Source organism: Delphinapterus leucas, chromosome 1 (genome assembly GCF_059928025.1).
Source record: "Delphinapterus leucas isolate spDelLeu-1000000601 "Yukka" chromosome 1, BTC_Dleu_Yukka2, whole genome shotgun sequence".
NCBI classification, from domain to species: Eukaryota; Metazoa; Chordata; class Mammalia; order Artiodactyla; family Monodontidae; genus Delphinapterus; species Delphinapterus leucas.
The window spans coordinates 152,121,980-152,144,080 of NC_143129.1; the positions used below are offsets into that span (position 1 = coordinate 152,121,980).

General features: G+C 55.8%; 2 protein-coding genes across 4 annotated transcripts; both read left to right on the forward strand.

The window, feature by feature from the left end:
- The first annotated feature begins 3,582 nt into the window (after positions 1–3,582).
- On the forward strand, positions 3,583–11,279 carry KNCN (kinocilin). 3 transcript variants are annotated; one of them, XM_022575618.2, is made up of 4 exons: positions 3,583–5,150; positions 6,229–6,297; positions 6,989–7,063; positions 7,856–11,279. In XM_022575618.2, the coding sequence occupies exons 1-4, from the start codon at positions 5,000–5,002 to the stop codon at positions 7,933–7,935; spliced, it is 375 nt and encodes a 124-aa protein (XP_022431326.1). In that variant the 5' UTR covers positions 3,583–4,999; the 3' UTR covers positions 7,936–11,279. The 3 variants fall into 3 exon arrangements, with proteins under 3 accessions (XP_022431326.1, XP_022431325.2, XP_089779381.1); XM_022575617.2 differs by lacking the exon at positions 3,583–5,150 and having other exon boundaries at positions 5,320–6,297; XM_089923255.1 differs by lacking the exons at positions 3,583–5,150; positions 7,856–11,279 and having other exon boundaries at positions 5,320–6,297; positions 6,989–7,848.
- Positions 11,280–20,435: 9,156 nt separating this feature from the next.
- TMEM275 (transmembrane protein 275) lies at positions 20,436–21,352 on the forward strand. The gene has a single exon (XM_089897473.1). The coding sequence runs from the start codon at positions 20,775–20,777 to the stop codon at positions 21,306–21,308; it is 534 nt and encodes a 177-aa protein (XP_089753599.1). The 5' UTR covers positions 20,436–20,774; the 3' UTR covers positions 21,309–21,352.
- The last annotated feature ends 749 nt before the right edge of the window (positions 21,353–22,101 follow it).

The following is a 22,101-nucleotide window of genomic DNA, read 5'->3' on the forward strand; positions in this document are numbered from 1 at the left end:
TCAACGAGGACATACTTTTTGTTGATGGTCCTTCCTTTGCAGGAACCCGTACCATCCTCACGTCCCCTCTTCATCTACCCGGTGTGGGATGGGCTGGATAAATTGGCCTGCAGAATCTGAGCCTTTTGACCCAAAGTCTCCTTGTCCCTGGAGACTGGGAAGCAGGGTGTGACTTTTGTCTCTGGACTCCAGCCCCACCCTGGTCAATCCTCCAGGTTGGTCCAGCAGGGATGTGACTTACAGGAGCTTCCTGGACCGAGTATTCCACCCATCCCACTCCCCAGGTCCACCTGGCAAGGCCTCTCTCATCCACAGCTCTGCTTAAATGCTACTGTGCCTACTTTGGTTTTGCTGGCGTTATTGTGCACTTACTAAGTAACAAGTGCTTTCTGAGAAGCTCACAGGCATTATCTCATTTAATTCTCAGAGCAGTTATATGAGGTAAGGTGCTATTTTACCCCACTTAACATGAAAAAACAAGGGGAAAAAGGAAAAAAATAGCTTGCCCACAGCTGTAGAGCTAGGAAGGTAGAACTGGAATTCTTCCCAGAGACCTGATACCCAGAGCTGTGCTACCTGGGTTCAAATCCCAGCTCTTCCACTTACTGGCCTTGGGCCCTGGGCAAGTTACACAATCTCTGAGGGCCTCAGCTTCTTAAACCAAAAATTGGGGAGGCTAGTGCTTACCTCGTGGTGCTACTGTGAAAGTTACAAATTAATAAATGTAAAGTGCTTAGAGCAGTTCCAAGCACACATAGTAAGTGCTCAATAAATATTACAGTAGCCGTGATGGTTGTAGTTACTTTTATTGTTGTCTCCTAGGGCAGAATTGCTCAACTGGGCCCCAGTGATGGAGATGAGGAAACCTTCTTCTTGGCTTGTGTGGGTGGAGATGTGTCTGGCCTTTCCACACGGGGCTGGCCTCTGGCCTTTTGTGGGATCCTCCTGCTGGCAGGCTGCTCTGTCCCTCTTGGTGGGGGTCCCTGTCCCCACGGGGCAGCTGTTATGCCACGGGAAGAGCCAGGTTGGGGGCTGGGGCCCTGGGTCCTAGTCCTTCCTTTACCACTGTTCACTAGGTGACCTTGGGAAGTCCCTTGCCCTTTCTGGGGACCAGGCCATGTGCCTGGCTCTGCTGGGCAGAGGCAGACATGCTGAGGGAGGCTCTGGGGCCTGGAACTGTGGCAGCCAGAGCCCCAGCTCTAGGGCTCACGTGCGGGCTGCCCTTAGGAGAGGGCTGGAGTGTCCTGGACCTCAGGCTTCTTGCCTCAAATCCAGTCTCGGCAGGCCTCGGCCCCAGCCCGTCCTGATTCAAATGGACCCTGAGGACTCCTGTCTGAGCTCCGTCTGGGGGCTCAGGTACAGGGATGGAGTCTTTCTCCCTCCAAGTGTCCACCTGCCTGAGCTCTGAGGTCCCCTCCTCCCTTCTGGCTGACTGCCCCTCTCCAGATCCAGCTTGGTGAACAGCAGTGCCCTAGTCCCATGCCAACTGCTCCAGCTGCTGAGGTCTGAGGGGAGCAGCGAGAAGCAAGGTCCCCCCACGGCTGGCACTCTTGTTGCCATGGTAGCAGTTGCCTTGGAAGCCACTTCCCTGACTTCAGCTTCCAAACAGTCCGGGAAAGCTGCCTGTCCCCCAGGGGATCGGTGAATTAATCAAGCTCTTTTCCAAGGTCCTCACCCCTCAAGGAAAATAAACAGAACTAAACCAAGCTGAGGCCTTTTCACCCACTCTTTCTCCCCACCCCCATGCCACCCTTGGACTTGGTGCTTCCAGGAAGGAAAGAGCATAGGCAGGCACCCTCCAGCCCTGGCCTCCCTGTCAGACAAAGAGATTTTGTGACAGAATTCAGCAGTGGCTCACGGCCTAGCCACTCTCTGGATCTGGGGGCCTGGAGGATCGAGGCTTCAGCTAGGAGGGCTCTGAGCTCGGGGATGGGGAAGTGTGGGGTGGTCAGGCTCTAGAGCCTTGGGCTCCCATCTCGTCCACCTGTGCCAGTAAGCTCATCACCCAAGGGCAAGCACGCACTTTCTTCTTCAGAGCTGGTACAGCCAGTATTGAGGAAAGAATTGGCAAGTCTCCCTCTCTACATTTGTAATCAACAGAGGAGCAGGTGTCACAAGTTTCCAGTAGCCTTTAGTGATACTCCTGTCATGCGGGAACGACGCAGGCCTCGACTGATTCTTCTGAACACCATGTCTCCCTCTAATGATGGGGTTGCCAATTCCTCCCACCTCAAATAAGATAATTTAGAGATGTGCTAGCGTACTTCCCAGCTGAGCGGGGAATCTGGACGTTGGGTTCCATCATGGACCCTGAAGCCGTCCTTCCACCTCCCCATGTCTCGGTTTCCCTATCTGTTCTGGAAAGGAGCTGGGAGGTTCTGTGATCTTGTAACCGATGGTGGCTTAATGTGTCTCTCCTCCATATGCTCAGCTCTGCCTCTGTGCCCTGAGGGATTTACAGTGTCAAAGGAAAACTCTAATTTAGAATTTGTCTCCAGTTTTTAGAGGTCAGGGTGTTCTGGAATCTGAAACTCACAAGGCACAGGCATCCCTGACTCTGGCCCCTGCCATCCCCATCCCCATTCACCAGATGAGCAAAGTGAGTCCCACAGTGCAAGGTTCCCACCTCGGAGATGTGGCCGGGGAGCCTCTGTCTTGCTGATGGTATGGGAGCGTCGCCCTCAGCCTGACACCAGGAGAGGAGCCGGCACAGGCCCTGCCCGGCCGGAGTTATGCAAACACTTAATAGGGGTGGGGGGGGGGCGCATTGTGGAGGGTGTTCAGGTTCCCAAAGCTTCATGTCTCAGGAATACGTTTTCATGGACAACTATTTTGATGGCTCCTTCTAAAACTAGTCAGTGGGGGATAAATTGTATGACACGGACATGGGTTGTCATTTGATGCCTAATTAGAGGAATAATCAGACCTCATCCTGGCGAGAGGCACAGGGGATGTTGGCAGCAGCAGCTGTGGCTGGGATGCCCACCTCCAGGGCCTTCCTCGTATGGGGGCCGGGAACATGGCCCTGGGGTCCATCAGTGCTCTGCGGTCACCCCTCCTCTCTTCAAACCTTTGAGTTCACACGTGTCCCCGCCCAGGCCTCACTCCAGCTTCCTGACAGGGCCTTCCCTCAGTTGAAGCTCAGTCAGATGACCCTGGCCTTCCCAGGCCCCTACCCCCACCCAGGAAAGCCTCCTGTTAGAGACAGAGGTCCCATGGTGCCCGCGGCCCTCCTCTTTGCCGACCTGAGGTGGTCGTACAGGTCCAAGCCCTCCCCGAGCTCTGTCCTTGTGTCCAGAAGCCCAGCCCAGGTGCCCACTGGCCATTCAGTGGTGCTCACGCCCTGAACCTGCCCTCAGGGGGCTCACCGTCTACAGAGGAGACAGGTGGCAGGCACTTCAGTGTGGGGATGCAGCCACTCTGGTGCCATCAGGAATGGCTCTGCAGAGTTGGGGTTGCCCAAGCAGGGTCCTGCAGGATGAGGGTTCTCCAGATGGCAGAGGCCAGGTACACACTAGCAGAAGGGCCGCAGAGGAGAAGAGGGGGCCGGGGGCAGGAGGAGCTGTGGAGGCAGGTGGAGGCCAGAGGCCTTGGGCCTGGCTGCATCGGACGGCAGACATGGAGCGGAGAGACCGGAGATCCAAAGAGAGGCCAGTGGGGCTGGTGATGGGACCCTGGGAACTGTGCTGATACATTAACGGCCAGAGAATGCAATTAGTGATGAGGGCTGGCACTGGGGTGCGGGGCCGGGCTGGGCTGGGTTACCGCTGCCCGGCCTTGACTTGGTGGCTTCTGCAAGTAGGTCAGACAGGCTGGGCAGAGCTCAGCCCAGAGGTCAGGAGGCGCCAGCCTTGTCCCCGTCTCCTGACCCTGACTGCTGACACCCAGCCCCTGCCAGTTCCTCTTCCCAACCCTAGCCCCCTAGCTTGCCTGTGTTTCCTCCCATCCCTGCACCCACCACTGTTCTTCCCTGTCAGCCCCCCGCCCGGGATCCCAGGGCAGATGGAAGGGCTCACCTTCTCAGTCCACTGGCAACTGAAAGGAAGCCTACCTGAGGAGGAGAGGGTCGCCTGAGATGGTCCTCATACTAGGACCTCTCAGCCCTGCCTGGGGGCCCAGGGGTTGATGGGAGGGGGGAGGGGGAGAGGTGGGGTTAGCGAGGGGACTTGGCAGGACCCTCTCCCCCTCCTCCTCCTGTCCCCGTCGCTGTTCCTGTCTCCTGAGCCTCGTCCAGGTCTCCTTCCATGCCTCTGTCTCTGAGTCCCCAAGCAGAGGCCCCCAGGTGCACCTCCAACCAAAGGGACAGCAGAGTGGGTCCTGAGCATGTGGCCAAGGAGTCTCCTCACGTCTCTGGCTGCCGAGCTGCATGTGAAGCCACCCGCTCATCCTGCCCCGTCCAGGACCAACAGTGGAACCTGGGCTGACTGCCCTAGTGGGCCTGTGGGCAGCAGCTCACATTGCAACCTCATAAATAACTCAGCACCTCCTGCCGCCTGCATCTCTGAGGAAGCCACGTCCTCTGGACCAGCCCCGCCTCCCACCTCCATTGCGTTAAACTTTAATAGGCGGAGGCTCAGTGGCAGCTGAGCAGGCTCCAGGGAGCTGGGGCAGGAGGTCCTGGGCAGGGGAGCTCTGGCTGAGCTCTCCCGAGAGGAGGCTGACAGGGGAGGAGCCCGTGGGGCAGTCCCAGCTCTCCAGAATTCTGGCAGCCAAGGCAGGATGTGACCAGGCAGAAGTTCCGAGAGTGGCTTCCAGCTTCAGGGGCCTTTAGGGGAGGAAGAGTAAGCTGGGGCGACCTGGGAGAGATCCTAGCTAAGACTATTGTCGGATAGGGTTGCAGATAAAGCCAAGGGTTACCAGCCCAGAATCTTACTGCCCAGAAACTCCCTTCCCTAAAGGTGGAGCTCCAGCAAGGAGACATCCAAGAGGACTGAGACCTCCAGGGCTCTTCAGGGGAAAAGGCTCCGCTGGCTGGAGACTGTGCCCCGGGTGGGCCTGCATGGACATCCCCATCAGCAGCAGAGACTTCCGCTGCCTGCAGCTGGCCTGCGTGGCCCTCGGCCTCGTGGCCGGCAGCATCATCATTGGTGTCTCCGTGTCCAAAGCTGCAGCTGCCGTGGGTGGAATCTTTATTGGTGCCGCTGCTGTGGGTGAGCAGGTGCTGGGCTCGGAGAGGGAGCCGGGGCCATGGTCAGGTGAACGAGAAATGGAGGGAAGAGCTGGGTCATCAGGAATTTGGTTGGGGAGGATGGAAGCAAGAGGTGTGAGCAAGGCAGCCATGGTGGGGGGGCGGGTACAGGGAGGGAGAAGGAGATTGGGGTGAGATTCCCGCAGTGCACTGCAGGGGTCGGCAGGTGTGGAGGAGGCGCTGGCGACCACTCCTCTTGGGCTACTCCAGCTCCAGCTCCCAGTCCCAAGCCCTGGGCTCTTGGGTTAGTGTTGGGACTCTTAAGCCTGCTGGGGCTGAGTTGATGCGGGGCAGGTGGAAGAGGACAGAGTCCTCTGTGGGACCCTCCTTGAGCCAGGACAGGATCCAGCTCAGAGAGAGGGCTTCCTTTTCTTTTCCCAAATGTCGCAGCAGCAGATCTGTCTGTCCAGGCATCTATCCGTCTATCTGGGCCAGTCCCACTCACCGTGGTGTTGGGTGCCATCCCTCGCCCCACTCCGCCACCCTGGGCCACAAGCAGAAGCAGAAGCACGAGGCTGGTGGGCTCTGGGCATCTGTACCTGTGAACTCAGGCCAAGGGCCACAGACCCTTGGGAGTGGGCAGAGCAGGACCCGCTCTTCTGCTACCCCCTCCCCAGGTCTGGGTGAAAAGGAGCACACTGAGGAGCACCCCCAGTCCTGCCCTGGGGGCCCTAGGGGAGGGTGGGACATCAGAGAGTTGGGGAGTGTCAATGGGCCCATTTCCAGCCAGCTGGGAAGGAAGAAAGCCAACCTGCTCATCACCTGGGCGGTGTGGAGCCAGGGGCCTGGGCCTTCACAGCCTGTAGCCCCTTCCGCAGAAGGCACTGCTCCCCAACCCCTCCTGGGGCCGGGTATTGGGGAACCCCCCACGCACACACTCACAGGCTGCATTTACACACCCACAGTCCCAACCCTGCCACTGGGGTTCCTCCCATGCTCACCCATAATCCACCCCCAGGCTCACAGCCCACAGCTTCATGCAGCTCAGACTAAACAGGCTCCCTCCCCATCACGGAACCCCTCTGTGTCTCTCTTCTCAGGGCTCCTCATCTTGGCCTACCCCTTCCTGAAGGCTCGGTTCAACCTGGACCACATCCTGCCTACGATAGGTGAGTCCTCTCCCCGGCCCCCAGCAGAGGACTGGGTGAGACGCTTTGTTTGTAAGTCTGTGGCCCACTCTGCAGTGGAGCCGAGCCCACGTGTGTCGCTAGTACTGGCTGTGTGTGAGACCTTAGGACCCTTGTACAGCTCCCCTCCTCTTCTCAGCTCCCCACATATGCGCTCCCATCTCCATCAATCCTGTGGGGCTACATATCCCTGGGTCTCCCCGGGACCTCCACCTCCTTAAAAATCTGCCACCTTGGGCTTCCCTGGTGGTGCAGTGGTTGAGAGTCCGCCTGCCGATGCAGGGGACACGGGTTCGTGCCCCAGTCCAGGAAGATTCCACATGCCGTGGAGCGGCTGGGCCCGTGAGCCATGGCCACTGAGCCTGCGCTTCCGGAGCCTGTGCTCCACAATGCGAGAGGCCAAAACAGTGAGAGGCCCATGCACCGCAAAAAAATAATAATAATAAAATAAAATAAAAATCTGCCACCTTCTCCTTCCAGGGCCCATTTCTTCCACCTTCACTCCTCTCCCCAGATCAGCTCAGATCACGTGGGAGGCGTAAAGGAATGTAGTGGAGCAAAGACAGCAGCAGGGATGGAGAGTAGATAACAGGAAGGCCTTCCCTTCCCAAAGCTGGACTTGATTTGAGAATGGCTTGGTAACCAGGGGGCTTGGGGTGGTCTCATCCTATAGGGAGCCTAAGAATCCACCCCCAGCCAGGGCCAGACCACGGGGAAGGAAGATCCAGCGCCAATGGTAATAAAGAAGGTAAGTTCCAGAAATCCAGGAGTCCATCTGCCATCTTCCCCCTCTGGGTGCACATCTCTGTGGGGCCCCAGAGAAACCTTGAGGGAAGTGCAGAGGGGACTTCTCCGATCACAGGGAGGCAGCAGCGTTGGGTATTTCTTCCATGAGCTTAGTCAAAACCCTTCTTGCTCCCAGCTGAGCTCAGCTCCTCTGGTCCCCAGGGTTTCTCTATCAGACCCAGCATGGCACCACACTGCCCCCTTCCCTCCCCTAGGCCCCATGCCCGCTTATTTTCTCACTCTCCTCTTCCATTGTGGAATCCAGCTGTCAGAGCTGGTACCTGAAACTGGGCATCTCCCTCCTCCCTCATCCCCACACACTGGAAGATGCCAGAGCAAGCGTTTCTCAAAGATGCCTCCATCCTGTGTCTGCTGCCGGTGGAAGTGCCTATACTCAGCAGAAGGTTCCATTCCAGACACCCTGCCAAGCACTTTACATATGTTAATTTGTTTCATTCTCAGAACAGCCATATGAGGCAGGTGCTATAATTAGCCCCACTTTGTATATGGGGCAACTGAGGCACAGGGAGATTACGTGAGGCAGCCGGGAGGTGGTGCGGCCAGAAACCAGGCCTTCAGCCCCGAGTCCTGCCTCTAACACCCACACCATGCTGCTGTCCTCCAGAAGGGCCACTCTGACCATCCCGCGCCTCCCTCCCTCCCCATTCTAGCCCGCTCTGACCCCGTGTCCCTCTGGGTGGCTCTGACCCGGGACCTGTCTACTCAGCAAGCCCTGTCCTGGTCTCTCCCGCAGGAGCCCGCAGCAGCCTGTCCACCGTGAGCAGAACCCTGGAGAAGCTGAAGCCAGGGGGCCGGGGGGCTGGGGAGGGCTGAGGCAGGGGCTGACGGGCTGCCCCCTGCGCTGCCCTCTCTTCCCACCCGCTACCCCAATCTCAGAGCCTGCCCGGGTCCAAACCAGAGATGAACCAGGTCCTGGAGATGCCAGACCTGCTTTCACCAAGGCCATTGGAAATGGATTCCCTGTAGTGGGGTGGGGCCTGGACCACGGTGTCTCTGGTTTCAGGCTCTTGACCTGGATTTTTCTCTCTGAACCGCAGCTTGGCTTTCTTCCCTTTTTGATCAACTGTCTGGATCCTCTGGAATTTGGGGCCCAGTGATACCCCAGTCTCTTGCTCCAGCCTGGCCAGGGAAGTGAACCACAGGCTCACAGGAACCACACCGGGTCTGGGCCTGGCCCTGGGCCTCAGGAGCTCACTGGCTGCATAGAGGGCCTGGACCAGACTCCCCTGAATATCAAAAGCTCCAGGCAGCTCCTCAGGAACGGGCCCTGAGCAGCAGTGAACCAGACAGCGGCATAGCCTAGAAAAACAAAATGGTCGCTGCCTTGACAGGAGCCCAGGTGACGCACGGGCCTGGAGGCTTCCAGGAGGAGGTGTCTCCTGAGCTGAGCCCTGTGCTGAGACTCTTGGGGTTTGACTCCACTATTTAAGGCTTTTCATGATCTGACTGCAAACAAGACCTCCAGCCTTCCTCTTCTCCCCACCCTCTCACTGCTCCTGAACCATCGAAACACGTTCCAGCTCCCAAGCCTTGGCCTGTGTTCTCCTGGGTGCCCCCCACTCTGCTCCTCTCTGCCTATCAAGTCCCCCATCCTTAAAGGCCTCCTTCCAAGTGTCCCCTTAACCACAATGCCCTCCTCATCCTCTTCCACCAGCCTCTGTCTCCCTCTCTCGACACCCTCCAGGCAGGTTGAAGTCTTCTTTTTCACAAAACAGTTACTAATCCTGTTTAAACCTGCTGTCTATTGCCCTTTTCCAGTTACCATCATGGTGCACAGTAAGTGCTCAATAAATGTTAAATGGCTTAAATTTAGTGGAAAAACAATTCCCTAGGCTTTCCCGGTAGAGCCACTTCAAGGCTCCACATGTGTACAGGGTTTGGAGCCAGGCTATACAGGAAACATTGCTCCTCCCTCCACGCCACTCCTCATACACCTGCGACCTCAGGGGGAAGCAGAGTTGTATGACCTCTGTGGAGACATCTTCTCCATGTGACCTCTGTCCTGGTTGGTGAGCAAAAGACAAGCTAGGAAGAGTCTCATTCTTCAAGAATCAGTGCAGATGACACCTCTTCTTGGAAGCCTCCCCTGACTTCTCTGTGCTCCCACAGCCCCAGGGCTCCCCTCCGTCACAGCTCCCAGCACTCTGAGTGGCCTCTGTCTATTTCCCCCTCACGAGAGTGGGGGCGCTGAGGGCCAGGCACGTGGAAGGTACCCACTGGATGTTGGAAAACCACACCAAAAGCAGGAGAGAGCACTCCATTGTACAGATGGGAAAGCTGAGGCCCTGCAGGAAAAGGACTCATCAAGTCCCATAGTGAGAGATTGTCCCAAACCTGGCACCCAGGCCTCTTCTCTCTCCCCACCCACGGCTCTACCCTCTGCTGTCCTCTACACAGGCCCCAGGGACCAACTCCTTGACCACAGTGGGACAGACCTCCATGGATAGAACAAATTTCACAAATGCTGCTGGGCTGGGGAGACTTGTGTTCCTCCAGCCCGAGGGAAGTCAGTGTCCCCCTCCTTGCATTTCCCTCCCGCCTGCTCCCTCTCCCTTCTCCTTTTCCTCAACATCATCGTCATCAACAATAACTCGGGCCTGGTTTCCTTGATCAGTAAGGAAATGCTTCCTCCGGTCCATCTTCATGCTCACCAGCAGCACCCCAAAGAGATGCCTAGGGGTGGATGGGGTGGAAGTGGGGAAGGGGTGCCTGAGCTGTAGGGATTGTGGTCCCCCCCCTCGCCCACCATCAACCCTTCCCAGCCATGATCTCCCCCAGGCAGGGCTATGGTATCCCAGATGCCTGGCAGGGCCAGGCACAGAGCAGCGTTGGGCATCAGAGCGGATTAAATTAGGAAATGAACACGTGAAAAGGCAAGAGCTATGTTCTTTGGGGAAGAACTGGGTGGGGCTCCAAGGACCCTTGAAACTCTGGGAGTTCTCAAGGCCTGGGCCTGTTTCCTCTCTTTCCCCTTCCATGGGCTTCCTGAGAACTCCTTTCCCCCAGTCCAGGTGAGTGTTCAGATACCTCCTCCCCAACTGCATCTCTACCCCTGACCCCCACCGCCTTCACCTGGTCCCAGTAGTGGCCCTGTGGAGACACGTGACTTCTCCCCATCCATGCTTTGGAAGAAGCTGAGGTTGGGCCAAGCAGGCAGGGGTGGTGCGGTGGGTAGTGTTAGGGGAAAGCGCCCTCTCCCCTCCGAGCAGGTTCAGAACCCTCCATTCAGTGCGGGGTGGGGGGGGACAGGGACAGGTTATAGGACAGTGGTCTGTTCAATAAATGAAATCAGTTCTATCCAATAGCCCTGTTCTGACCTCGACTGTGGATGTGACTAGCCAGCCTTGGGCTGGGTGCTGAGACTATACCAAAGGTGGGGAGTGCTTGGTCCAGGCAGCCCCCTGGAAGTCACCTTCCCACTGGGCCAACCTGGAGGACTGACCAGGCTGGAGCTGGAGTCTAGGGATAAGACTCACGTACTGGTTCAGCAACCCCTCTCCCCCCTCCAGGGCCTGGGCAAGAGACTGTGAGGCCTCGAGCCTCAGTTTCTTCATCTGCAGGTGGAAGGTGAGTGGTCCCTCCCAGGCCACTGTCAGGATGAAGGTGGCCTGGCGCGTGGTTCACATCAGGGCGGATTTATGAATGGATGAGTGAATGAATGAAGAGGGGGTTGGAGATGCTCCTCCAGCTGAACTCCCCCAGGTCCTGGAAAATCAACACCTCAGACTCCCACCCAGTCCTCGCCAACACAGTCCAGCCTGGAGGCAGGCCAAGCACTCCCTCCCCGCTCCCACCCCCGAAGAAACCCTTACAAATCCCACCAAATCCCACCAGGAGCTGTATAAGGGGCTCGTGGCCACACATCTTTCTAGGATGCAGGATTTGTGGAGGGTGATTGGAGAAGGGTTGCTGAAAACAAGCCCCATCCCCGGAAAAATCTTCCTGCTGTCACCGCTGCATCCCCCTCCCATCCGCCCCCCACGCCCCACCCCCGCCCAGGGTTGGGAATCCGCCAGAAACTGAAGACAGAGCCAGTGAGACCTACACCCGTCGCTCTAGAGTGAACGGCAATGTGTCCATCCCGGACTCACGAAGTCCAGACTGGAGAGTGTGTGGGCGGCTGGGAGTTCATTGCCAGGCGCTTGAAAAGCGTTAAAACCTAGAGGCGGGGAGGGGAGAAGGGCGGTGCGGAGCCGGAGCCAAAGAGAAGAGGAGAGACTTGGTGGGAACGCTGATCCGTGGGGGGTCAAAGGGAGCCGAGGGGCCGCAAGGAAGCTGAGATGGGCGCTCCGAACGGCGCAGCCCACAGCCAGGGCCCTCCTGGCACCTCCGGGTCCCTGGGAGCTGCTCCCTGGAGCCCCTCTGCCCTCACGCCCCCGCCCACCCGCTAAGCCGGGGATCTGCAAGCCGCCAGCCGGGTGAGTGAGGGGGGCCGGCCGCCGCTCCCTCCAGCACCCCTCTCCAAGTTGGCACCCCCCTGGCTGCCATCCTCTCTAGGGATCCTTCCTCCCCCTGGGGGTTCCTGGGGGCAGGACCAGCAGAGAAGTGTCCACTGGACCGGCTCAGGCAAGTGCAAGCTACAGGCGTTGGGGGAGGCTGGAGGGAGTGCAAGGAGATGAAAGGAGAAGGGAGACGATGGGGAGGGTAGCTTTAGGATTGGAGGAGATACTCTATATCCAGCCCTAAACCCCAGGGGAACTGAGTAGTGCCCAGACAAGAGGTCAAGCGCCTGTAGCCTTAAGCACAGTTCTCTGAAAAGAGAACGACAGAGAGGGAAACAGGGGAAGGGGGACACACAGCATGGAGAGGCTTCCCTGGGCCCCTCTGCTTTACCCTGATCCCTCCCCCGTCTTTAACTCAGTAAGAATCTGCCCTAGAATCCACCTCCAGTCCCCACCCAGCTGTCCACCACACCCTCCCAAGACCCAAAGTGAGGAGGGAATAGGGGGAAGTGGGCACCGAGTGACTTCAAAACCAAGAGACAGATAAAGGCAGGCCGCAGTGGCCCCTCTGACCTTAACCATTTGTCTAACCAATATTTCCTGGGCGCCTGGGGAGACCCAGACACTCCAGTGGGGATGTGACAGCAAACAAGGTGGATATAATCCTGGTCCTCAAGGTAGACCAGTGGGGGATACAGACCTGGACACAGCAGTTCCCCATCACCGAGGCAAAGGAAGGCTTCCTGAAGGAAGCGACGTCCCAGCTGCGCTCTGACGGTTGAGCTGGAGTTAGCCAGGTGAACGTAGAGGCAACAGGAGCAGCGTGGCCACCCGACCACACCTGGCGAGTTCTGCTCAGCTCCAGCAAAATCTAGAGGGCTGCCTGGAGGGAGCTAGGGCTGGGAGAGCCCAGGAGGGGTTTCAGCAGGGAGCGAAGGGGGAGGAGAGTGGAATGGGGTAGCAGTGAGTCTAGAGAGGAAGGGATGGGTTCTAGACCCCTGGAGGGAAGAATCTGCAGGGCTGGTGACAGACTAGATTGGAAATGTGGCGGGGAGAGCATGAGGGAGGAGGAGGTGCAAGGATGAAGCCAGGTTTCCGGCTGGGAGTCTGGGCTTTGTGGGAGAAGATGAAGTTTAATGGGCTTGTTTCTAAGAGGAAGAGAATGTTCCCAGGAGGGAGGGTTCAAGGGTCCAAAGCTGTGGAGAGGTCAAGTTAGCTAAGGACTGAACCGTCCTCACTGAATTCAGCACCGAGGAGGTGACTGGCGGCCTTGGAGCAAGCGCCTTCGGAGCGCGGTGGCACAGAAGCGCGACGGGAGTGGACTGACCTTTGAGAAGGAGGTACAGTAGGGAGCGCAGACAGTGCTCTCAAGATGCAGGCAGGTGTGGGGGAGGTGGGGGCTTTGTTTGGTTTCAAGAAGGAGAGGCTCGAGTGCCTCAGGGAGGTGCAGGCGCAGTGAGAAGGGCTGAGCACTGACTAGGAAGGGGGACGTTCCCCGGGATCCTTGAGGGCCCGAGTCATGCCAGAGACAGGGATGCACGAGGGCCCTGCTGCCCAGCTGGTGATTTTCTTTTCACCTACAAAGCTTAGCAGTTTGGGCACAAACGTGGAGGAGACAGAAAGCTGGACTGATGCAGGGTCGAGGCATCACTGGGCAGCTTTGGCAGAAGGACAAAGGAACAAGTTGCAAGACAAGGTAAACTGCAAGAGGGTAAGTGAAGTAAGGCAGTGGGGGTTCTCCGGTGGAAGCAGAAAGAAGCAGAGGTGAGAGGCTCATGGAGAAAATGTAGAGAGAGTTCCAGGATTGCATTAGATCAGAGCACTGTTACAGCAAGAGGCTGTGGAGTCGTGGTGAAGAACACAGATTTAGAAGACACACAGCCTAGGTCAGAATCCCAGCTCTGCCACATATTATCACCATGTCTGTGACCCTGGGCAAGTGATTCAACCTCTCTGAGCCTCTTTGTCCCCATCCAAAACTGGAGATGGCAATAGCATCTATCTATATGGTTGTCATAGGGCTTAAGTGAGGTAATAATATAAAGGGCTTAAAACAGTGTTTGGCACATAGTAGGTGCTGTGCAGGTGTTTCTATAGTGGTAGCCATGGGGTTTAGTCAAGAGTAGGATGGCTGGGTTTCTCAGAGGTGGAAGGATTCAGGGTGATGACAGGGGTGGTGAGGTCCTTGGGGTAACGAGGGGGAGTATAGTTGGGGTGGAACGGAGGAACTGGGCTTTGGAAATGAGGAGCCAAGGAACTAAGAGGGTGCAGGGTGGGGCGGTCGTGCAAAGGATGCTGAAGTCCCTCAGGGCACTTGGGCTGGAGGAGAAAGAGCGCCTCCCAAAGCCTTGGAAGGAGGTGGGCAGGAAGGGCAGTTCCACTGCTGCCAATCTGCAGTCCATCTCCACGCTCCCAGGCAAAGAGAAGTCTCCAGAGGTACCTCTGCTGGGCAACAGCTTTTTTCTACCAGATAGGCAGGCAACTGAGAGGGTCTTTGTGTCTGGCTATGTGTTTGCAACTCTCAGTGTGTAATGCATCTGGCTATGTGTTTGCAACTCTCAGTGTGTAATGCATCTGTGTGTGTGTTTCGGGATATGTCTGGCCACTGAGTGTACACGTGTGATGTGTGTGTGCACATGCACTCAGGGATGAGGATCATGGGGCCCAGGTGTCAGACGCAGGAGCTGGGAAGCTACACCTCCAGATTTCACTCTCTTCATTCTCTTGTTTCCAGCCTGGAGAATCTGGGTGAGCCTCGTGTGAGAGTGTGTGTGTGTGTGTGTGTGTGTGTGTGCGCGCAGAAGTAGGGGAGCCGTGGGATTGGCTAGGGTGGGGGTGGTGGCAGCTTTGGGGGCTCCCAGGAGGCAGAATTCAGTTGGCAGAAGCTGAGAGCTTCCAGGGTAGTGAACAAGCTGGCACTGAGTAATGGTGATGTAGGAGGTTCCCTGAGGATGGGGGTGGAATGGAGGGTGGTGGATGGGGAGGCCAGGGGAGGGGGCTGGCCCAGAATTTCTGGGACTGAAGGGGAACAGAAGGGCCAAAGCTAAGGAAAACAGAGGGGTTCACAGTGAGAGGAAAGAGCTCAGACTGAGCAAATGAGGGACTCAATCTCACATGGAAGACAGGGGGCTGGGACCAGTGCCTGATGCTTGGACCGAAGCCCCAGCCCCCTTGCCCAGAGGCTCTTGGGTCCTTGCAGCAGGAACCTGGCACCAGAAGGCCTGGAAACTGCCCCTGGTCAAGTAACTGCTCTAGAACAACACAGACATCCAAGATTCAGAGACTGGGTGGGTCAGGCTGACCTGAGGGGCTTCAGGCGGAGACCCCCTCTCTAGGAGCTCTGCATCCACCTATGGAGGACCATCCTCCCTGGGCCCCAAGCTTGTTGATGATTGGCTGGATAGTAATAATCAATTACTAATTTTTAAAATAATCAAGTATCTCTATACCTTCCGTAAGCAGAAATTCTGGTGTAGCAGAAACAACGTGGCTTTTCAATCTGACAGAACTGGGTTCAAATCCCAGCTTTACCTATCACAACTGAGTAAACCAGGGAATGTTCTTCACCTCTCCGAGCCTCAGTTTCTCACTGTGAACTGGGTTCAGGATGGCAACAGCTCAGGGGGTCATAGTAAAGATTAAATGTGTGAGTGCAGGGAAAGTGCTTAGCACTGTTCACTGTTCAACGTGAGTGCCCATCTCCCCAAAACCAGAGCTACCCCCCACCCCACCCCCACCCTGAACAGCAGAGCATCAGGTTACTTCTGCAGGGCAGGGTGAGGGGAATGACTTAATCCCAGCCCAAAGCAAAGAACAGCCATATTACAGATAAGTGTACAGTTTTTTGAGATCTTTTGCTATATTGGCAGTAATTTCTGATTGGTTTCCATGTCCACCTTCACAAACCACCAGCAGCAGGAGGACAGATTCAGAGACAATAATCTGGTTAAATCTTTCCCTTTACATTCAGCAGCTGAGGCCCAGAGAGGGGCCCTGGCCCTCCCAAGTTGCCCAACCAGACCAGAGTCAAGAACCCTGGTTATCTGAGGCCCAGCCCCTAGTGTCTGCCTCTGCCCCTAACTGCTTATGGCCTGGACTCCCAAATAGAGTCCACAAGGCCTCCCAGGCCAAGGCAGGGCAGGGGGGACTCTGGCTGCCTGACCAGGGTCATGCGCAGCTGAATGGCAATGGTCAGAGCCCTGGCTTTGTGGGAAAAGGCCAGGTTCTGGTCTGGCTTGGCCACAGACTCCCTCCATGAACTTCCTCACTCCTAGCCTCAGTGTCCCCCCTCTGCAGATGAAGGAATTGAATGAGATGATCTTTACAGGTTCAGCAGCTTGGGGTGCTCACTAAAGAGAAGGTTCCAATTCTAAAACTCAAGATTCAGAACAATGACCTTCCCTCCTGCTCAGGCAATGGAGTTGAAGACTGGCCTTGGGATGAGGTAGAAAGGGTTTGAAGGGATATTTGAAGGGATAGCAATAGCACCAACTAGGAGGGTCCTGCTTCTGAAATTAAATACTCCATCCTAGAAGTGACGAGTGTCACAACTCATTGGCCAGAACTAGTCACACAGCCCCACCTAATCACAAATTGGCCAGAAAGTGCAATCATAACATGTGTTCAGAAGGCGGGAGTATCAGAAAGATTTAGTGAACAGCACCAATGACACCCAGAGCACTCGCTACAAAACAGTATCCACCAGCCCCAGCTGGAGGGCCACAGTCCACCAGATGGAAACGGTGCTGCGGACTGAATTAACTGCAATAGCTGAACGACCTCAACACCTCACCCCTGTGTGCTCCAGATCCCAATTAACCAGGGTGGAGGCAACTTCAGGAATCAGCCCTTAGCCTGTTCTCTGCCTGGGGTGGAGACTCTGGGAGTAGTCTGTCTTCCAGAGTCAGTTCTGCCTCCCAGGAGCAGGTAAGAATCATTTGCTGGCAATTAGCCCCTGGAAGCTCAGCCCTTGGGCAGGTATTTGCTTTAGTTGAACTGAGTGTGCTAAGCCAAGGAAGGAGCAAAGTGAGTTTACCTTCCTTAACAGACACACAGAACACACCCTGTCCTCCTCTGCTGTTGATATTTGAGCAGCATAAGTACTGATTACAGGAGCTTATCTACGGAAGCCTCTGCCCTGTGCTTCTGTCATTCAACAAGCACTTAGCAAACCTAGCGCTATACTGGGTTGAGAACTCAGGCTTTGGTGTCAAGACACCAGTTTTCAAATCCTGGCACCACCACTGCCACTCAATGGTCTTGGGAAACTTGAATCTTTCTGTGCCTCAATATCCTCATATACAAAATGGGGATATGACAATAATACTTAATCTCATGCTGTGAAAATTAAATTAGATGTTATTGCAAGGTGCTCAACACAACACAACTAACTTGGTTAGCAGCCTGAAAGTGCTAATTTCAGATTCTCATCTAGACTTGTTTATGGCTAAGAAAGACTAGCTTGTATCAGACCAACTCACTCACTGAGGGTAACTAAAAAGGCTGGATTAAACATTTAAGAAATCTGTTTAAAGGCATGGGAGAGCTACCAAGGCAGTAAGGACCTGAGGGGCCAAGATCTTGGAGAGAAGAGAAATAATATTTTATTTCACTCTTTCCCTTAAGGCATTTTCCAGTTTGTAGGGGGCAGTGGCCATGGATTTGGGAAGTCATAATTGGAATTTAGGGCTTAAAAAGTGGAAAGGCCCTGTTAAACACCTCCAGCTTTTAGTTGGGGGCCCCAAAATGCTATCCTCTGCGAGTACTGGTTAACCAGATATAGACCAAACTCAGGAAGACTGAAACACAGCTCCCAGTCAGTGCAGTCCCAGATTGGGCCTGTCCCTTCTTCAGCTGCATGTCAGAAGCAAAAGTAAATCTTCTCTAAAGGAAGATAACATCACCCAGGACCTCAAGCTATCTCTACAATGTTGGGTGTTTAATAAAAAAGTGATCTGGCATTACAGGAGATAAGACTTAATGACCCCAAACCAAAAGCAATAAAACAGACAATAAAAACAAGAGATCCAGATGTTGGAGTTTTCAGACATGGACTTCAAAGAGTTTAATATGTTCAAGAAAATACATAAGAAGGAGTTTTTCAGAAGAAAACTGAAATCTATGAAAAAGAATCAAGTGGCAATACTAGAACTGAAAAGTTATAACAACTGAAATTAAGAACTGAATAGATGGATTTTACAGCAGAGAAGACACAGGTGAAGAGAGGATTAGTGAACTGGATGACAGATCGGTAGAAAAATAGCCAGAGAGAACCGGGGCGGGGTGGCGGGGGGGGAGGGCTAGAAAATACAGAATAGAGTATAAGAGATGTGTGGGACAATGTCAAATGGTTGAACATGTATGCAATTAGGTTTCCAGAAGGAGAGAAGAGAGAGAATAGAGGGAAAGATAATGGCTGAAAATTTTCCAAAAGAGGCAAAAATCAAGCCACAGATTGTAGAAGCATCAGGAAGCCCACAAAGGATAAATACAAAGAAAATCTCACCTTGGCACATCATAGTAAAACTGCCAAAACCCAAAGATAAAGAGTCTTCTCTATAAGGAAAAAGAAAGGAGAGCCTTGGATCCTCCAGCCACCTAGGCCTCCCCCCGCCACCCCCCGACCCTTGTCCAGTGTCAGCTTTCAGGAGTCTGCTGTGAGATAAGGTGAAAGGCCAGACACTATCCCCTCCATCAGGGGCTCCCTCCATCAGCCTCAGACAGAGCCTTCCCCATAGGAAGGACAATGTCAGATAATGATGAGGTACAGAAGGGGTGAAACTTGGGAATCTCACAGCACCTCCTGAGGGCAGCAGGAAGAAAGTGTTGGGATTTATCTCCACATCAACACCAAGGGGATCAAACGCTTCTCTTTAAAATGAAGCACGATTGCATACGTTGTGAACTGGACCATGTGTTCTCTGATTCTGGTCTTCCTTTTAGTCCAGGCACTAGACCCAGATCAACTTCCCTCTCTGAGCCTCCATTTCCTCAGTTGTAAGATGTGGCTGTTAATAAGTATCAAGCAGGTGTATCATTCAGTGATGTCATGCATGTGAAGCTGCTTTAAAAATTGTACCCCTTCAGCGGTTGCTATTGCTGCCTGGCAGAACCAACAGCTGCAGATCAAAGATGGTTCATGCAGGGCTTCCCTGGTGGCGCAGTGGTTGAGAGTCCACCTGCCGATGCAGGGGATACGGGTTCATGCCCCAGTCCGGGAAGATCCCACATGCTGCAGAGCAGCTAGGCCCATGAGCCATGGCCACTGAGCCTGTGCGTCCGGAGCCTGTGCTCCGCAACGGGAGAGGCCACAACAGTGAGAGGCCCGCGTACTGCAAAAAAAAAAAAAAAAAAAAGATGGTTCATGCAAATATGGAGCTTCCTGAGGAATCTGTGGTCGGTAGATGCCCTCAAGGGTCAACACATGCTTTCTTCACCAGGATTTGGGGATTTCTGAATTCCTGCCAGCTTACTGTGTCAGCCAGGAGCTTCTCGCTGGAGTTGCAGGACAGCTGTCACCTCCCCTGGTGCCACCTCCCACTGTGATGCCAGGGGAGGAAGCCCTGGAGTCATCACATTGGGCAGGCCCGGAGGTGGCCTCCAGACCCTCTGACCTGCTTGGGCCAAGCTGATTCCTACCTGTGTCCAGAGTGACAACCTGAGCTGCCCCTCCCCAGCACTAGTCCTCGTTTTCACACACCCCATCATCAAATTCTCTCCAACTCCTCTGTGTACAGGCTTTGGACTCGGGAAGGATAATTCAGGGCCTGTCCCTGAGGCACTTCCGTCTGAGGGACAGACTAACTGTTCTGTTTCTAAACTTGACATGACTGACCCCCCCAGATCTGAGACCTTAGAGCCCCTTCTTTATCAGCCACCACTACGACATGAGTAACATGGAAATCTCACTATGTCCTACACTGTTCTAAGCACGTGATTTAGCTTACAGCATTTAGTTATCACCACACCCTATCAGGTAGGTTCTCTTATTAGCCCCACATTACAGGTGTTAACACTGAGGCATAGAGAGTTAGGCCACTTGTCCAGGTCATGCTCCGTTACTCATCCAGCATGCTCCGTGCCAACCAGTAGTCCCATCAAATTACTCCCCTCCCACCCCAACTCAGAGCCCTTTTCCGACACTTTTTCACAATTCTAACACAGCTCCATGGCTATGATCTCATCCTTCGAGGGCCTTAATACCTGTGATTTCATGTTATAGAGCAGAATTCTCAAATAGAAGTCTTAAACTCCCCAGACTCTGATGACATTACCCTTGCTTCTGTACGCAGTCCCAGAATTATAGAATCCAGTGATAGATCCCACAACCAGATACAATGAGAAAATCCTAGAAAGGGATCCTAGTACCCAGTGATTGGGCTTTTGAGTCCAGGTTCAACACTAGACTCCCGGGGGATGGGATGGGGGTAGGAGTGGAATCTAATAGAATGCCCAGTCTGGGAAGGACCCGGGGCCTTGGGTCTGCTCCAGCCCAACCCACGTAGGGACTGTCTCTTCTCACTGACCATCTAAAACTTCAAGAGCTCCTCACTCTCATGTGGTCACTCACTCCAGGGCCTCATCTGATATTCGGGAAAGTTAATGTCATTGCTATGCCCGGATACTGGGTAAATCGCTAGATCTCTCAGCGCTTCAGTTTCCTCTTCTGGACGAGCTGGGGCTAGACCAGATGATTTCTAGGGCCTCTAACACTCAAGGGAGGAAGCTAAGTCCCAAGAGCTGCCACCTGGCCTCTGATTAGAACTACTGATCATGATTATCACTGTGCCGAGGACTTTACACCTATTTACTCACTTAATTAGCCCAAGAAGGCTTTCTGGAGGAGAGGAGGTGGAGGACTGGTGTCTGTCTGGAGGACATAAGGAAGTGGGGAGGGAGGGGAGATGGCAAGATTAGCCACGAGGAACTCCAGGGACCTGGTGGGATAAGGGAGTCTTCCCATGGGCGGTGAGCTGTTGCTTCCCAAAGGCAGAGGCAGAGACAGGGGCTGGCCAAGACGGCATGGCCTCTGCACTCCCAGGCACTGAACGTAGCCACAGAACGGAGAGTGGGGTTGGAAGCCCAGATGCCCAGCTGACCTCTCCCTTGATCTGTGCCCACAGGACTACTGTGAGCTGAGCCGCTGACATGTGGGCTGGCCGGGGCCGGCGGCAGGAGGGAGCTGGATGAGTGCCCGGAGTCCCCAGGCCGATGCCGCCCCCGGAGAAGAGCCAGGGCCCCCCGGCCCGGGCGCCCGCGGGCCGCGCTCAAGGCCGGCTGCCCGGCCCGCCGTCCCCGGCGCTGTTCTGCGCCTGCGGCCTGTGCGTGCTGCTGGCGGGCGTGAACGTGACGCTGGTGGGCGCCTTCGCTTCCTTCGTCCCGGGGCACAACGCGCCGCTCATCTTGGGGCCGGCGCTGCTCGTGCTGGCGCTCGGCTTCTTCGCGGCCTGCTGCGTGTGTAGCCGCCGCCGCGGGCCCGCGCCCCGTTCGCGCTCGACGGCGGCCGCGGGTCCCTGCCAGGGCGGGGGCGGCGGGCGGGTGGCGCTGGAGATGGAGAGCAGCGAGCGCACGGCGCAGGACACCACGGCCGTGCAGATCAGCCCCGCCCCCTCGGCCGCGTCGTCCGGCCGCTCAAGCCCCAGCCCCGGCCCCTTCGCCCTGGATGCCCCCGCGCCCGCAGCCCTCTACGCGCCGCGCGCCGATGGGGTCCGGCTCGGCCTGCCCCGGGAGGGCGTCGCCCCCTAGCCTCCTGGGTCCCCGGTCCTGACTCCCCTGTCCCGGTTCCCTCCCATCAGTGCCATTAGGAAAAAAGAGAGGGAGGAGGAGAGACAAGAAAAAGAAAACTTTCATACGGGTCCGGTGCTGGGCACAGGTGGCCTCCTCTGTCCCATCTCTGGAACTTCCGGGGGAGGGAGGGGGTAGTGTGAGGATGGTGTCCAGGCAGGGCCCTCAAAGGGTGGGGTCTGCTGGGCCCTAGTTTACCTCACTCCCCAGACGTCCGGAAACTGGACTGCTGGTCCTTCCCTCCCTGGGCACTGTGAGCAGAGCCACTCTGAGGGGCTCTCAGCAAGGCCCGCGCCCCCAAGGGGTGGGAGGAAGAGGGGGAGAAAGGATGGGTTCAGCCTGGGCTGTCTCCTGTCCCCGCCTAATGAGAAAGGCTGCCCGACCCCCTTCTGTCCCTCCCCGCCCTCCTTGTCTCTACCCCAACATTACCTTTTGGGATTAATGGGGGCAGGATCTGATCTGAGCCAGATCATCCCTAAGATAGAGCTGTGTTGAGCACACTCCACCCTTTCTGCCCGACTAGAGCAGGGGGAGCTGAGCTGGGGGCCGACAGGGAGGAGTGGTGAGTGGGCTCCTCCCACCCTGAAGGTCTTGAACCGCACTGTGTATTCCCGCTGTACCTCCCTCGCTCCTTAATAAATCACCTTTGGAGTCGTCCTCTGCCCTTCTGCAGTGCAGGAGGGAGGAGCTGACTGCGGGGCCTCTGACCCAGCACCCTGGAGTCTTCGGTCCCCCCACCCTGCGGCGGAGTGCT